General features: G+C 59.6%; 2 protein-coding genes across 4 annotated transcripts; one reads left to right on the forward strand and one right to left on the reverse strand.

The window, feature by feature from the left end:
• The first annotated feature begins 370 nt into the window (after positions 1 to 370).
• Positions 371 to 3,394, forward strand: DALRD3 (DALR anticodon binding domain containing 3). 2 transcript variants are annotated; one of them, XM_004581446.2, is made up of 11 exons: positions 371 to 566; positions 644 to 939; positions 1,022 to 1,278; positions 1,367 to 1,605; positions 2,034 to 2,104; positions 2,212 to 2,273; positions 2,357 to 2,439; positions 2,534 to 2,716; positions 2,789 to 2,902; positions 3,001 to 3,069; positions 3,167 to 3,394. In XM_004581446.2, exons 1-11 carry the CDS (start codon positions 402 to 404, stop codon positions 3,284 to 3,286), a joined length of 1,659 nt encoding a protein of 552 aa, XP_004581503.2. In that variant the 5' UTR covers positions 371 to 401; the 3' UTR covers positions 3,287 to 3,394. The 2 variants fall into 2 exon arrangements, with proteins under 2 accessions (XP_004581503.2, XP_058534385.1); XM_058678402.1 differs by having other exon boundaries at positions 743 to 939.
• Positions 2,928 to 14,506, reverse strand: WDR6 (WD repeat domain 6). 2 transcript variants are annotated; one of them, XM_058678401.1, is made up of 7 exons: positions 14,291 to 14,506; positions 4,608 to 7,077; positions 4,447 to 4,530; positions 4,250 to 4,366; positions 4,040 to 4,158; positions 3,451 to 3,955; positions 2,928 to 3,331 (listed from the first exon to the last, which is right to left on the reverse strand). In XM_058678401.1, exons 1-6 carry the CDS (start codon positions 14,388 to 14,390, stop codon positions 3,492 to 3,494), a joined length of 3,354 nt encoding a protein of 1,117 aa, XP_058534384.1. In that variant the 5' UTR covers positions 14,391 to 14,506; the 3' UTR covers positions 2,928 to 3,331; positions 3,451 to 3,491. The 2 variants fall into 2 exon arrangements, with proteins under 2 accessions (XP_058534384.1, XP_004581502.2); XM_004581445.3 differs by having other exon boundaries at positions 2,928 to 3,955.
• Between the last annotated feature and the right edge of the window lie 52 nt (positions 14,507 to 14,558).

Consider the following 14,558-nt stretch of genomic DNA (forward strand, 5'->3'; position numbering starts at 1 on the left):
GGTCCCATGTGCCGGCCTGGGAAAGCAGCGGAGGAGGCGCCTTGCTTTGGATTGGCTGGCTCGTCTTAGGGAGTGAACCAGCGGAAGGAACATTTGTCTCCTCTCTGTATACCTGCCTTTCTAATAAAAATTTTGAAAAACACTTAAAAAAACAACCGCAGTTGTCAATGCGATTTTTCTAAGTAGAGGTACTTCCAATGCCAACTCATTTGGTGCTTCTTGACGTTTGGGTCACGTGTAAAATGGGGGACGTGGAGGGCTGCTGTAACAGATCGCTAAGAGGCCGAGTCCTACTCAGCGAGGATTGCCGGGGCGGACGCCGCGCTCTGGACGCACCTGCCGGCCCCGCCCCGGAAGCCCTGTCTCCCCACATCCGCCTCCGCTCCCGCCTTCCGGTCGCCATGGCGACTGGGCACCTCGGGCTCGGGGAGACGCTGGGGGCCCTGAACGCAGCGCTGGGCGCCGGCGGCCCGGTCTGGTTCAAGGAGACGCACGCCCGGCACCTGCGTGGCCGCGACTTCCTGGCGCCGCGGGGCGCTCTGCAGGCGCGCTTCAGCGACGGGCAGGTGAGCTGAGCCCCGGCAGCGCACGGGCCGAGGGGGAGGCCTGCCCGGCGCCCGCTCACCCGCCCGTCCCCCCGCAGGTCCCCGAGCATGTCCTCCGGGCCGTCGCCGGCCTGCAGGGCCCCGGGGTCGCCCCCGTGCTGCGCTGCGCGCCGACCCCCGCGGGCCTGTCTCTCCAGCTGCAGCGGCCCGCGGTCTTCGAACGGGTCCTGGGCGCCGTGGCCGCCTATGCCGCGCCCTCCTCGTCCGCCTCTCCGGGGCCGCGCGTCGTGCTGCACTGCCCCGCCCTGCGCCGCGCCCCGGGCGCCCTCCGCCTGAGCCAGCTGCGGGCGGTGCTCGTGGCGGACCACCTGGCGCGTGTGCTGCGCGCTGCAAGGTGAGCAGGGGCTGCGGGGACCCTCGGGGCGCGGAGAGCAGCACCAGCGCGGCGGGCTGAGGCGGCCGCCTTTGCTTCGCAGGGTGTGTGTGCGCCTGGTGCCCGCCGTGCGGGACCCGCACCTGCTGGCCTTCCTGCAGCAGCTGCACGTGGACTGGCCGGCTGCCTCGCGGAGGGCCTCGCCAGAAGCCCTGCGGAGCCGCGCCTTGGCCCAGCTGCCACGGGCTCCCAACGCGGAGGCACTGCCACCGGGCGTGCTAGGCCGACTGTGCCTGAAGGAGCTGCTGGAAGAGCGGGGCCGCGCGGCGGGCTATGACCCCAGCCTGGACAGCTGTCTGGGTAGGACGTGCAACGGGTCAGAGCGGGGGTGGGGCGAACGGTGTGTAAAGTGAGGCGTCCACCCACGGCCGCAGGGCGTCTCTTTCAGTGACGGAGGATCTGCTGTCAGTGCTGGCTGAACTGCAGGAGGCAGTGCAGGAGAATGGCCCCCAAGGCCCAGGCAGCGAGGCTGCCCTGCCCGACCTCCACGCTCCCCGGGCTGCAGCCCCAGGTGCTGGTGCCAAGAGCTGCGTAGTTGTGCATGTGGTGAGCTGTGAAGAGGACTTTCAGCAACAGAAATTGGACCTTCTCTGGCAGAAGCTGGATGACCAGGCCCCTCTCAGACAGGTGAGTCAGGGATGGTGGAGCCTCCGGGGAGGTCAAGTCCAAAGGAGGGGTGCGGAACTAGAACTGGCCAGTCAGCCCAGCTATGGTGAGTTGGGTGCAGGGACTCGGGCACTGCTGGCTCCACCCACCTCCAGTTCTTATCCCCCAATGTGTTTACTTGAAAATGGCCACTAAGTTTGTCTTGGAACTTGGACCACTCCCCAAATGGTCACATCAGGCAGGACCAGAGATGACCCCTGAGGAAGGCAGCAGAGCTGGGTGGTACTGTTCAGCAGGTGCACACGCCCAGGCCATGAGCCAGCAGGTGGAGGCTCTGCACCCAGCCCCGCGCAGCGTGGTGTGGGGGCTGCGGCAGTCCTAGGCTCGTCACACACTTGCTGCTGGAGCATTGTGCCAAGCGGGCTCAGCCCCTGCTCTGTCCCTAACAGAAGCACCTGATCTGCGGCCCAGTGAAAGCTGCTGGCACTCCTGCCGCTCTCAGTGCCCCCGACTACTTCACGTGAGTGAAACTCCAGGGCAGGCAAGGTTGAGCTGGGTCACTGCCGATGGGCAGGGCCTGTGTCAGGCCCCAGCCCGCCTACCAGCCGTATTCTCATTTGGTAACAGGTTCCGCAACGCCCAGGTACGCAAGGCTTCAGCACTGAAGCACGGCATGGATGCGGCACAAGGTGCGCCCAGGCAAACTGGCCAGCACTCAGGCAGGGGCGGGTGAACCACCCTGCTGCACGCTGACCTGCCTGTTCGCCCTCAGACCCGGCCTGGACAGAGCACTTGGGGGTGCTGTCTGTAGCCACCATTAAGTTCGAGATGCTGAGTACAGCACCACAGAACCAGGTGTGCCTGGGCACCTGTGGCCCCGACCTGCACGGGAGGAGCACGGGCGGGGGAGCACACCCTCAGCACAGCTGTGTCCTTGTGCACCCTGCAGCTGTTTCTGACCCTGGACGACAGCAGCATCTCCACAAAGGGCACCAAGAGCGGCACCTTTGTCATGTACAACTGCGCCCGCCTTGCCACACTCTTCGATGGCTACCTGCGCAGTAAGGAACAGGGCCTGTACCCAGCCCTCCCTCCTGTGGCCAGCCTGGACTTCTCACTGCTGCAGGATGAGGTGAGTGCCCCTCAAGTGGCTGGTCCCTCAGCTGGTGCACACACGCCCTGCCATCTGCACTCTGCCCCACAGGGGGAGTGGCTGCTGCTCTTCAATGGTGTCCTCCCCTTCCCGGAGCTGCTGGACCAGGCGGCAGCCCTGCCTTGCACCACCCCAGGACTCCAGCTCACAGCCCGCACAGAGATGGTGAGATTCACAGTGGCACACACAGCACACACGGTACTCTTTATTCTGGGCAGGGGTACAAGCATGGGGCAGGCTGGTGACACTGTCTGTCTGTCCAGGTGTGCAAGTTCCTGGTGCAGCTCAGCATGGACTTCAGCTCCTACTACAACAGGGTACACGTGCTAGGGGTGAGTGCAGAGCTGGGGGGACAGCAGGGGTGGCGAGAGGTGGGGCAGGGGATGGCCTGGGAACAGAGGCAGGACCAGCAGCCCCCTTCTCCCACAGGAACCGCGGCCCCATCTCTTTGGTCAGATGTTCGCCCGCCTGCAGCTGCTGCGGGCCGTGCGCGAGGTGCTGCATGCCGGCCTGGCCCTGCTGGGCCTTCCTCCACTGAGCCACATCTGAGGCTGAGGAGGCCCTCAAGTCTACAAACGTCCACTGGAATGTTCACTGGGGAGGACAACCACAGGTGGCGTTAGCCTGGAGCCCAAATAAATTGCTTCTGAGGCACTATTTGATCGTGCTGTGTGGGGATGGTACGTGGTCAGCCCAGCCAGCCCCCTACTCACCTCCTGTTCTGGTCAGGGACTTGCCGGCACTGCAGGCCACCTTAGTCATACCAGTTGTACACTTCCAGGCCTTGGCCCCCAAGGGCACAGCGGTGGCCAAACTCGGGGCTCACAGGCCAGCAGTCCATGTCGGCCACGTCCGGCACATGGTACACGGTGCTGTTCATGAAGGTGGGCTCACCGTGCCCCAGGCGCCAGAAGGTCAGCCGCTGGTCAATGGAGGCTGAGACCATGAGGCTGGGGCTTAGGAGCTTGAGGCCTGTCACGTGGGCAGCGTGTGCACAGGGCACGGAGAACTCCTCGAGCACACGCAGCTGGGGCACTGCCTCGGCAGCACCTACAGCCCCCTCCGGCTCTGGCATTTCCATAGCAAGTACGCAGATGTGCAGGGAGCCATCTTCACTGCCACTGGCCACGAAGTGGTGGCCCTCCCTTGTGGCCAAGGTGTCCAGGCTGTTGACACCACAGCTGTGGGCCTGGATGGTCAGGCAGGGGGCGCCCAGCCCTGGAGAAAGACAGTAGCAGTCAGGGCGCTGCCTGCCACAGAGAGGCAGGGAATGGCAGCCATGAGCACTCGCCAGCTACTCACGGTGGGGCGTGCCGGGCTCCGATGGGGGCTGCAGGACAGTGGAACCAGGCTCCAGCACTGTGCTGAGGTCCCAGAAGGCTAGGCTGCCGTCAGTGGCCGCGCTGCACAGGAACAACCTCCTGGAGCCGGGAGAACGCCCCAGCTCAGTGCATGGGCCACCCATCCCCACACTACCCACCCCAGTCCACCCCACCCCTGGTAGTCCCTCACCGTGGCTGGCCGGGCGCTTCATGAGTAAAGGAGTGCACCTTGAGGACACAGCGCTCATGGTGGAAGGTCTCAGCCAGGAGCTGCAGAACCCGCCCGCAGTCCTGCAGGAGAAAGAGCCTGGGGGCAGGGGAGGTGTGGCTCGCAGCCATCCCAGGAAACGTGGCCCTCTGGGGCTCCCCACGTGCCCTGGGACTCACCTCACTGCCCCGTCACTGCAGGCTGCAGCCACAAGGGGGCCCAGGCTAGGCCGATTCAGTTCACACACAGCCAGGGACATATACCTGCAGGGACCCACAGTGGTCAGGGGGCACCTGCCCCTCCAAACCCTCTCAGTGCCTCACCTGGCGGTGCACCTCACCTTGTCTCCGGATCCATTTTGACCATCCGATGCCGATGACGCAGCCGGTCCCAGTACTCGTCTAGCCGGTGAGATGAAAGGTGCATGACGTGGCAGGCAAGGCCACTCGGGGTACTAGGGTCCGGAGTGACCAGGATGCTGAAGCAGTTTATCTCGGCTCGGCCACCAGCAGACACCACGCGGGCTGTCAGACCTGGCCGAGGGTCCTTGGGGCCCCCTGGAGTGCCCACATCCCACACAGCCAAAGCGCGTACGGAGGAGATGTGGTTACACACAGATGTGAGTGCGTGGGCTGAGCCTGTGGCGGTGGGCAGTGCCAGGACACACACTGTGGTGTCCTCGCTGCACGTAATGACAATGTCAATCAGGCCAGGCCCTTCACTGCCCGGCTCCAGGAGGTCAGGCTGCATGAAGCTGGGCACCTCAAATTCCGGCCCCAGGGCAATGGCGCCCACACGCTTGACACAGGTGACCTCCCGGCCATGGAGACCCTCTCGGAGGACCACGTGAGGCCGCGTACAGCCGCCCAGAGCCCGGTACAGCATCACATCTCCATCTTTGAGGTAAGCGAAGGCCATGGCTGCCTCAGTATCAGAGAAGGCCCAGGAGCGGTGGCCCCCGCCACAGGTGACAACATGCAGCTTCTCATGTGACCTGGGGCTCCACACCACAAACTCGTTGGCATGGAAACCCAAGACGACCATGCTGCCATCAGGCACCATGCGCAGCCCAGCTACCCAGTTCATGCCGCGGCAGCACTTCTGCCTTAGGATTGGTTGGAGCTGCCCGTCCTGCACGAGCAGCTGGTAGTAGGCGCCATCACGCCCTGTGGTGTACACATAGCCGCCATGGCAGGTGACTGAGGTCACGCCCTGCTTCCCATGCAGGGAATGCAGCGTCGACACAGGGCCCCACCCCGCCACGTCCTTCTTGCTCCCGTCTGCACCACCCCCAGTCGCAGGGGCCCCAGCCTCACTCTCATCCACAGGCTCCTTGAGTGGACCTGGCCTGGCAGGGAAGAGCAGCACGGAGCCCCGGCGGTCCCCGCACACCACAAAGTCCCCAGGAGGCAGGAAGGCACTGCACGTATGCCACCTCTGCTTGCTCGGGGGCAACAGGTACCGGCACCGCTCCTTGACGAAGATGGCCTTGCCAGAGGGTGCAGCGGCTATCTCCAAGCAGGCCACTTCTCCCCCCGGGCCCGATGCCAGCAGCAGGAGCTCCTCGTAGCCGCGCAGGGCCCAGCTCAGGCTGTGCACCTTGCCGGGGAACAAGACCTGGTCCACAGCGGCAGTGGGTGTGTTGATGGGGACCACTTTGACGCGTCCCTCGCCATTGGCCATGGCACAGAGCCCGAAGCCCTCAGGCCCGGGGGCCGCTTCCAGCAGGCAGTAGGACTGGAAGCGCTCATCCTCCAGCAGCTGCTCCCAGCACTTGACCTCGACGTCATAGAGGTACAGGGAGCCTGTGTCCGTCACCGCCAGCAGCCGCCAAGAGCCAGCCAGTGTCACAGCCTTAAGGGTACCTGGCCTACTTTGGGACTTGAAACCCAGAGCTGAGACCCCCAAGCTGGGGTCCCCACGTCCTAGCAGGTGCCAGAGTCGAATGCCAGAGTCGTCTCCCCCCGTGACCACCCAGGCCTGCCTCTCGTGGGCAGCGATGGCCCGGACCCCACGACCTTGGTGGCCCCGGAAGGCCTGCAGGAGCTCCCCTTCGTGGCTCCACACCAGGCACACACAGTCCTCCCCCGCACTGACCAGGTAGTTCTCCAGCAGCTTGACCTGCCACACCCGGGCGCTGTGCCCAAAGCAGTGCCCAACGCTCTGCACCCGACCCCCAGGCACCCGCAGGTCGCCCACCTTCCAGATCCGGACGCTGCGGTCTTCGGACGCCGTAGCCAGCAAGCCCTTGCTTTCCAGGTATGACATGCTGAAGATGACACCCACGTGCCCACTGACTCGTCGGTCAGGTGCCACGGGTTTGTCATCTGTCAAAGCAACTGCTGGGTACCAGACCAGCAGCTGGTTGGAAACAGCACCTGCCACGACAGCCAGCTCCTTCCACGTGTCCCCGATGAGGCAGGCTGAGGAGAGCGTGCACCTGTCAGCGCACGGCACCTCCTGCAGGAGGCACCCTATGATGGGGTCGTAGAGTACCACCAAATTGTGGCCCAGGGCCAAGGCCACGTTGCCCTCGAGCCAGCGTACATCCCAGATCCAGTCGGACATGTTCCATAGGCCAGAGCGCCAGAGCTCCCGGAAGCGGCTCTCTCCCCAGCCAACTTTGACAACGCGGAGGCCTTTGCTCCCAAACACAGCAACCATGGCCTCCGAATCGATGTCTCCATTGGGCTCTGGCCGTACCCGAAAGCCGTGGATGAGATAATGGCCAAGCAGGTTCTGCACGCGCTTCATCATCTGCAGGTGCCCGCCAAGGTCCAGGCTGTACACCAGCATGTCGGGCCCCTCGCCTGGACAAAACAGAAAGCCACATCAGAGCCATGCACCCGACCCCAAACACCCCAGGGAAGCAGCTGCACAGGAGAGGGACAGTGGACAGCAGGTGTCGTTCCTGCAGCTGGGCCTCAAGGCGTCCCTGGTGCTGCTTCAGCTGCATTCGCAGTGCGGGCCACACACCACCACTTCCAATGTCTCATTTGATAGCTACCCCACACACCCTAGAGGCGCACCCCGCACTCCCTCAGCTTTGGCCCCTGAGCCCTCAGCCTCATCTACTTCTACACCAATTTTGGCAACCTTCCACCCTCAGGGTCCCAGAAGCAGCTGTGTCCGAGCCCCTCCCTGCATGTGCACTGCAGAGGGGGTAAGTGCACTCAGCCCCACAGAGCTCAGCCTCGCAGTGCCAGCCCTGCCACAGACCACCTGTTGGCCCCACTCTGAACACAGAGACCTGGGGGATGGAGCCCTGCACAGCACCCTCAGAGCCTCACAGGGCACAGAGACACAGCCACGCAGGGCTTGGCCAGGACCTGCACAAAGTAGAACCAAAACAAACCCCCTGGCTCCCCTTACCTAAACCTCACCAACCGAGCACCGCGGCAGCTTGCCGTCACTTTACCTCAGTCCAGCTCTCCAGACGTCAGCCCTCAGCCTCCCCACTGCCTGCCCTCTCCACCAACCCCCTCCCCCAGCTCTTAACACTGCTCACCCAAGGCTCACTACCTCCTGCTAATGTCCCAACCCAGACCAGGAAGCCTGAGGCTTATTCCTAAACTTGTTGCTTTTTTTTTAAGATTTATTTTACTTGATTATTTATTACAACATTTTGCTTAAGAAAAATATTTAAAAAGCAGAGTAGAGTAGCCTGGCAGTGTGGCCTAGTGGCTAAAGTCCTCGCCTTGAACGCCCCGGGATCCTATATGGGCACTGGTTCTAATCCTGGCGGCTCCACTTCCCATCCAGCTCCCTGCTTGTGGCCTGGGAAAGCAGCCGAGGACGACCCAAACCTTTGGGACCCTGCACCCGCATGGGAGACGTGGAGGAAGTTCCTGGTTCCCGGCTTCGGATTGGCACAGCACCTGCCATTGCGCTCACCTGGGGAATCATCGGACAGAAGATCTTCCTCTCTGTCTCTCCTCCTCTCTGTATATCTGACTTTGTAATGAAAATAAATAAATAGAGGTTCCTGGTTCCCGGCATCAGATCAACGCGAACCAGCCCGTTGCGGCTCACTTGGGGAGTGAAACATCGGATGGAAGATCTTCCTCTCTGTCTCTCCTCCACTCAGTATATCCGGCTTTCCAATAATAATAAATCTTTAAAAAAAAAAAGCAGAGTAGGGCCAGTGTGTTGGGTCAACTGGCTAATTCTCTACCTGCAAGCACTGGCCTTTCAAATATAAATAAATCTTCAAAATAAATAAGTAGGGCCCAGCGCGATAGTGTAGTGCTTAAAGTTCTCACATTGCACACACTGGGATCCCATATGGGTGCCGGTTCTAATCCCAGCATCTCCACTTCCCATCCAGCTCCCTGCTTGTGACCTGGGAAAGCAGTCGAGGACAGCCCAAAGGCTTGGGACCCTGCACCCACATGGTTGGAAGAGCTCCTGGCTCCTGGCTTCGGACTGGTTCAGCTCCGGTCATTGGGGAGTGAACCATCGGATGGAAGATCTTCCTCTCTGTCTCTCCTCCTCTGTATATCTGCCTTTCCAATAAATAAATAAATGTTTGAAAAAGAAAAAAAAGGCAGTTACAGAAAGAGAAACACAGAAACAGATCATTCATCTACTTGTTCACTCCCCACATGACTGCAACAAGAAAGAATCCAGTTGGTGGCAAGGGCACAAGGCAATGGACCGTCCTTGGCCGTCCTTGGCCGCCCTCCCAGGCACAACAGCAGGGAGCTGGGCTGCACAGGAGCAGCCTCTCCCAACCCGGCACTCCCACGGGATGCTGGCATCCCAGGTGGTGGCTTCACAATGCAGAGCCCACCTCTTTTCTCAACAACTCCCAGAATTCATTGCTTTTTTGTTTTTTCATTTCATTTGGAAGGCAGACACACATACATCTTTCATCTACCAGTTCACTTGCCACATGCCCACAAAAGCCAGGAGCCTGCGCCCCGACTAGGCTGCAGCTCCCACTGGTTGATGTAAGGGCCAAGTATGTGCTGGGCAGAACCAGACTGGACTGCAACACCCACTGGTTCCAGTGCAACTTGGGACTGAAAACAGAACCAACCCAGCAATTGCAACCACCAGCTGATCGGGGTGATGGACTGTGCCGGGCCCTGTGCTTGCTAGAACATACAAGAATCTGGTCTGGGAATACCTCAAGGTTTCTTTGGAGATCTCCCCAATCGAACTGCTGGACTCAGAACTCTAACCAAGAAAAGACAGAAGACAGAACAGGTCAATCATTCATCTCAGCTATATGTTGGCAGCGAAATATGGGGCAAACGGAGACTTTATGATGGACCATATCAATGAGTGGACAACCTCATCGAGCGAAACTGGCAGCGATTCATAACTGGAGAACTATTAAAACCACTTGAGCAAATGTCTCAGAGCACGCCCCACATCCGGGACTTGGGGTGGGCGGGAAACCGAGTGGAGCTTCTCCCTCAATATCCCCCTTTACCTCGGATACATGATGGAAACAATATGGACATAATAGTATTACCCACTTCCCTATCCCCCGAACCTTTGTTTTTTGTTCTTTAACCGTAATTAACTATGTAAAGATTGTCAACAATACAATAAAAGAAAAAAAAAAAACAGGAGCCTGAAATTCAGTCTGGGACTCCCACATGGGTGGCAGGGATCCAAGAACTGGAGCCAGCATTTGCCACCTCCCAGGGTGCACGTCTCCAGGAGGATAGGTAGGCAGCAAAGGGGCAGGGCCAGCACTGTGGCATAGTGGGTAAAGCTGCCATCTGCAGTAACAACATCCCACATCGGTATCAGTTCATGTCCTGGTGGTTCCACTTCCAATCCAGCTCCAAGCTAAAGCCTGGGGAAACGAGTGCTTTCAGTCCCAGTGAACCATGTGGCAGACCAAGAGGGAGCTCCTGGCTTTGGCCTAGCCCATTCCCAGCCATTGTAGCCAGCATCTCGCCCATCTCAGGTCTTGAGTGTCAGGCCCACTGCCAATGCACAGCCCAGGAAGCAGCCTGGAACCGACTGGGTGGAGTTCCTGGCTTTGGTATTAGCCTGTCCCAGCCCCAGCTGCTGCAGGCCAGAGGGCAGAGAATCTTTCTCTGCCTTTCAAATAAATTAAAAGTGAACCTTAAAGACAGAGGTGGGACTCGTGCCCAGACACTCCCAGATGGGACACCTACAAGCATATACCAAGTCCAAAGCCTGCTCCTTCCACAGACTTCTTCAAGTGCCCTCAGACTGCTTAGGGTCACACAGTGAGGGTGTGGCATTCGGCGCAGTGGCCAGGCACTTGCAATGTCTACACGTAGCAGGTCACAGCTCAAGAACTTGATCCCACCACCAACATAAGGGACCTAGATTGATTCTGCGCTCCTTGGCTCCAACCTGACCCAGCTGTTGCAAACATGTGAGACTTGAACTGGCAGATAGAAAATCTGTCACTCTGTCAAATAAATCGCAAAAACAAAAACATACAAGGGCTGGTGCTGTGGCACAGTGGATTAAGCCACTACCTGGAGCACTGCCATCCCATACTGGCACGTAGGTTCAAGCCCCCACTGGTCCTCTTTCCATTCAGCTCCCTAATATGTTGAGGAAAACAGTAAACGATGGCCCAAGCACTTGGGCTGAGGCCTCCACCAGCCCACATTGGGCAAGTTAGTCTCCTCCCTGCGGTCTGGCCAAGGACACGAGGAAGTCTGATCCAAGGACTGTTGGTGAGGGGCAGTATCCCCATAGGCAACATGTGGCACCATCTGGAGAGCTCCTGGTTTCATATGCAGGACGAGACGTGCTATTAGACACAATGAGAACACTACTGGGAGGGGAGCCGAGGGTCAGAGAAGGCAGAGGACACAGCAGGTTGCTGGCCTGAGGTGGGCAGCAGTCCTGGGCAGAGTGGCTGGGACAGGAAAGAGAGGAAATGGCCTGAGGGGCTGCTGCCACAGCTCAACTGGCTAACCCTCCAGCCTATAGCGCCAGCATCCCATATGGTCACTGGGTTCATGTCCTGGCTGCTCTACTCCATATCCAGCTCTCTGCTTGTGGCCTGGGAAAGCAGTCGAAGACGGCCCAAAGACTTGGGACCCTACACCTGCGTGGGAGACCTGGAAGAGCTTCCAGGCGGCCTCCTGTCTTTGAATCAGCTCAGCTCCAGCCATTGCAGCCACTTGGAAAATGAACCAGAGATGAAGATCTTCCTGTCTTTCCTTCTCTGTAAAACCTGCCTTTTCAATAAAAGTAATATTTTTTTAAAGATTTATTTTTATTGGAAAGCCGGATATACAGAGAGGAGGAGAGACAGAGAGGAAGATCTTCCTTCCGATGATTCACTCCCCAAGTGAGCCACAACGGCCGGTGCGCGCCGATCCGATGCCTGGAACCAGGAACCTCTTCCAGGTCTCCCACGCGGGTGCAGGGTCCCAAAGCTTTGGGCCGTCCTCGGCTGCTTTCCCAGGCCACAAGCAGGGAGCTGGATGGGAAGTGGAGCTGCCGGGATTAGAACCGGCGCCCATATGGGATCCTGGGGCATTCAAGGCGAGGACTTTAGCCGCTAGGCCACGCCACCGGGCCCAAAAAAATAATATTTTTTAAAAAAATCAGTGCTGACCATCCACACGAGCAGGAGACAATAAACATCATGGGGCTGGTATTATGGTGCAGCAGACTAAACCATCACCTGCAATCCTGGCATTTTGTGTCGCAGTAACAGCTCCAGTCTGGCTGCTTTGCTTCCAGCCTGGGAGACAGTGGGAGATGGCCTAGTGCTGAAGCCACGTCACCCATGTGGCAGAGCCATGTGGATTCCTGGCTTCAGCCTGGCGTTTGGGAGTGGACCAACAGATTGAAATCTCTTTCTCCATATTTCCCTGTTACTCTGCCTTTCAGACAAATAAATGTTAACAAACAAAAACAAACCGTCAACAAGACTGGCTTGGGGAGGGAGGCAGATTCTGGGGTCTGGGACCCGAGGCTCCCACTGCAGGGCTAGGCCAGCCAGCAGGTCACCATCAGGTGGTTGGAATACTCCCTTTTGAGGCCCTGGGTGTTCCCCACAGACCTGGACCTCCTGAGAGAACAGGACTGGAAATCGGGATAACAGACGCTCCTGGATAGAACTAAGAACTGGAGCAATATACAGTCATTCTGGAAGCCACAAGAGGGACTGGCACTGTTGGTGTAGCAGGCAAAGCCACCACCTGCAGTACCAGCATCCCATATGGGTGTCAGTTTTAGTCCTGGCTGTTTCACTTTTTTTTAAGATTTATTTATTTTTATTGGAAAGGCAGATATACAGAGAGGAGGAGAGACAGAGGGGAAGATCATCTGTCTGATGGTTACTCCCCAAGCGACCTAAATAGCCAGAGCTGAGCCAATCTGAAGCCGGGAGCCTCTTTTGGGTCTCCCACATGGCTGCAGGGTCCCAAAGCTTTGGGCCATCCTCGACTGCTTTCCCAGGCCACAAGCAGGGAACTAGATGGGAAGAGAGGCTGCCAGGATTAGAACCGGCGCCCATATGGGATCCCGGTGCATTCAAGGCATTATCACACCGAGCCCAACTTTTGATTTAGCTCCCTGCTAATGTTTCTAGAAAAGCAGCAGAGTGACGGCCTAAGTGCTGGGGTCCCTGCACCCTCGCGGGAGACCTTGCTCCTGACTTCAGACTGGCTGTCACTGCAGCCATATGAGGAGTGAACCAGTGGAATGAGGAGTGAACTAGCTGATGGAAAAAATTCTGTCTCTCTCATTCTTTCAAATAAATATAATTTTAAAGACCTGAGTCAGTTCCTTTAGAGAGCTTTCTAACTTGCATGCTGGAGTCCTGGTTAGAAACTTTCAGTGGGGATGGGTATTGGCCCACATCCTGCATCAGTGACTGGACTCCATGCTGGTGGCCCCTGCTGGCACGGACCTTGGAGGCAGCAGGTGAAAGCTTCCAGGTGGGGGACCTGAGCCGAGCTCATAGCCCACTGGAAGGCGGGTCCTGTGTGTACCTTTCAATGGGTCTTCTTACCACCCCCAAGACAAAGTGAGATCAAAACCTCAAGACAGCTGGCTGCAGCTCACTCTTGCTTTGCTCCCTCGCAGGACCTACTCCTTCCCCTCAATTTCCCTGCCTCAAGGCATCTGGATGCCAGGAACTCACCTACCCTCTTCTAGTTTACTTTTGGGTTTCTTTGGGTTTCCAGGCTCCAGGTATGAGAACACACACACCCTCCACTTCTCCCCCAAGCTGGCACCCTCTTGCACACATTGTGAAGACTGAATGAATCCCCCCACATCTCCCCACAGCCAGCCTCCCACTTGGGGCCAACTGTAAAATCAGTTAACTCTCCCACCAGCTTCACCTCAGGTCCTCCTAACTCCTGGGACTTGACACCTCAGCCTCCCCACCTCACTGGACGCCACCCCTCAAGTCTGAAAAATCCCATGCTCTTCGTTGTGCGGGGCCCCTACCCAGGGGAGCCGCACATCCCTGCAACATCAGCCCCCGCAGGCCACACCCCTCCACACCGCCCCCGCAGGCCACACCCTCAACACCGCCTCCTCTCGCAGGCCACACCCTCAGCACCGCCCCCGCAGGCCACACCCCCTCAGCACCGCCTCCTTCCGCAGGCAACACCACTCAACGCACCGCCCCCTCCCGCAGGCCACACCCCAGTACCGCCCCCTCCCGTAGGCCACACCCCGGCGCCTGGCCCCGCCCCCGGGCTCCCCGCCCCCTGCCAGCCCGCCCCTCCCGGCGGGCCAAGCCCCCCGCCCTTCACCTCCCGCTCACCGCTCCCCTCCCCCGCCTCCCCGCTGTCCAGCCCGCGCCCCGCTCCCACTGTCCGGCCGCCTAGGCTGTCCTTCCCGCGGGGATGCTGGAGCCACAACCGGGCCCCGCCTTCGCCTCCCCGCCCCGAGGCTCATGTCTAGTAGAGCTCATCCCCGCCGTCTCCCGGACTCCCACCCGTCGCCCGTCCTCCTCCTCCTCCTCAGAGCATCCCTTTGTTCCTGGGACGCCGCCTCAGGCGGGCGCTCGTGCCTCGAGCCGCGAACGCGCCTCCAGCCAAACCTCACCCGCCAACAGCCGGTCCCTCACGCACTCCAGACCCGTGACCGGGAGGAGCATGAGCTCCGAGGTGGCACGGGGCCACACGTAGTCTCCGAGGGCGTCCATGTTGAGCCTGCAGCCGCCGCCTCACAGTGCGCGGAGGGAGCCGAGCTCTCGCGAGAACGAGCTGCGCGCGCCCCTCTCGCCGCGCCGCAGAGCCTCTGAGCCCCTAGCTACAGGTAGCCGAGCGCCGGGCAGCCGCCGGCCAATGACGAGCCTGCGCCCCTCGCAATT

The sequence above is a fragment of the Ochotona princeps genome, chromosome 21 (genome assembly GCF_030435755.1).
Source record: "Ochotona princeps isolate mOchPri1 chromosome 21, mOchPri1.hap1, whole genome shotgun sequence".
Taxonomy (NCBI): Eukaryota; Metazoa; Chordata; class Mammalia; order Lagomorpha; family Ochotonidae; genus Ochotona; species Ochotona princeps.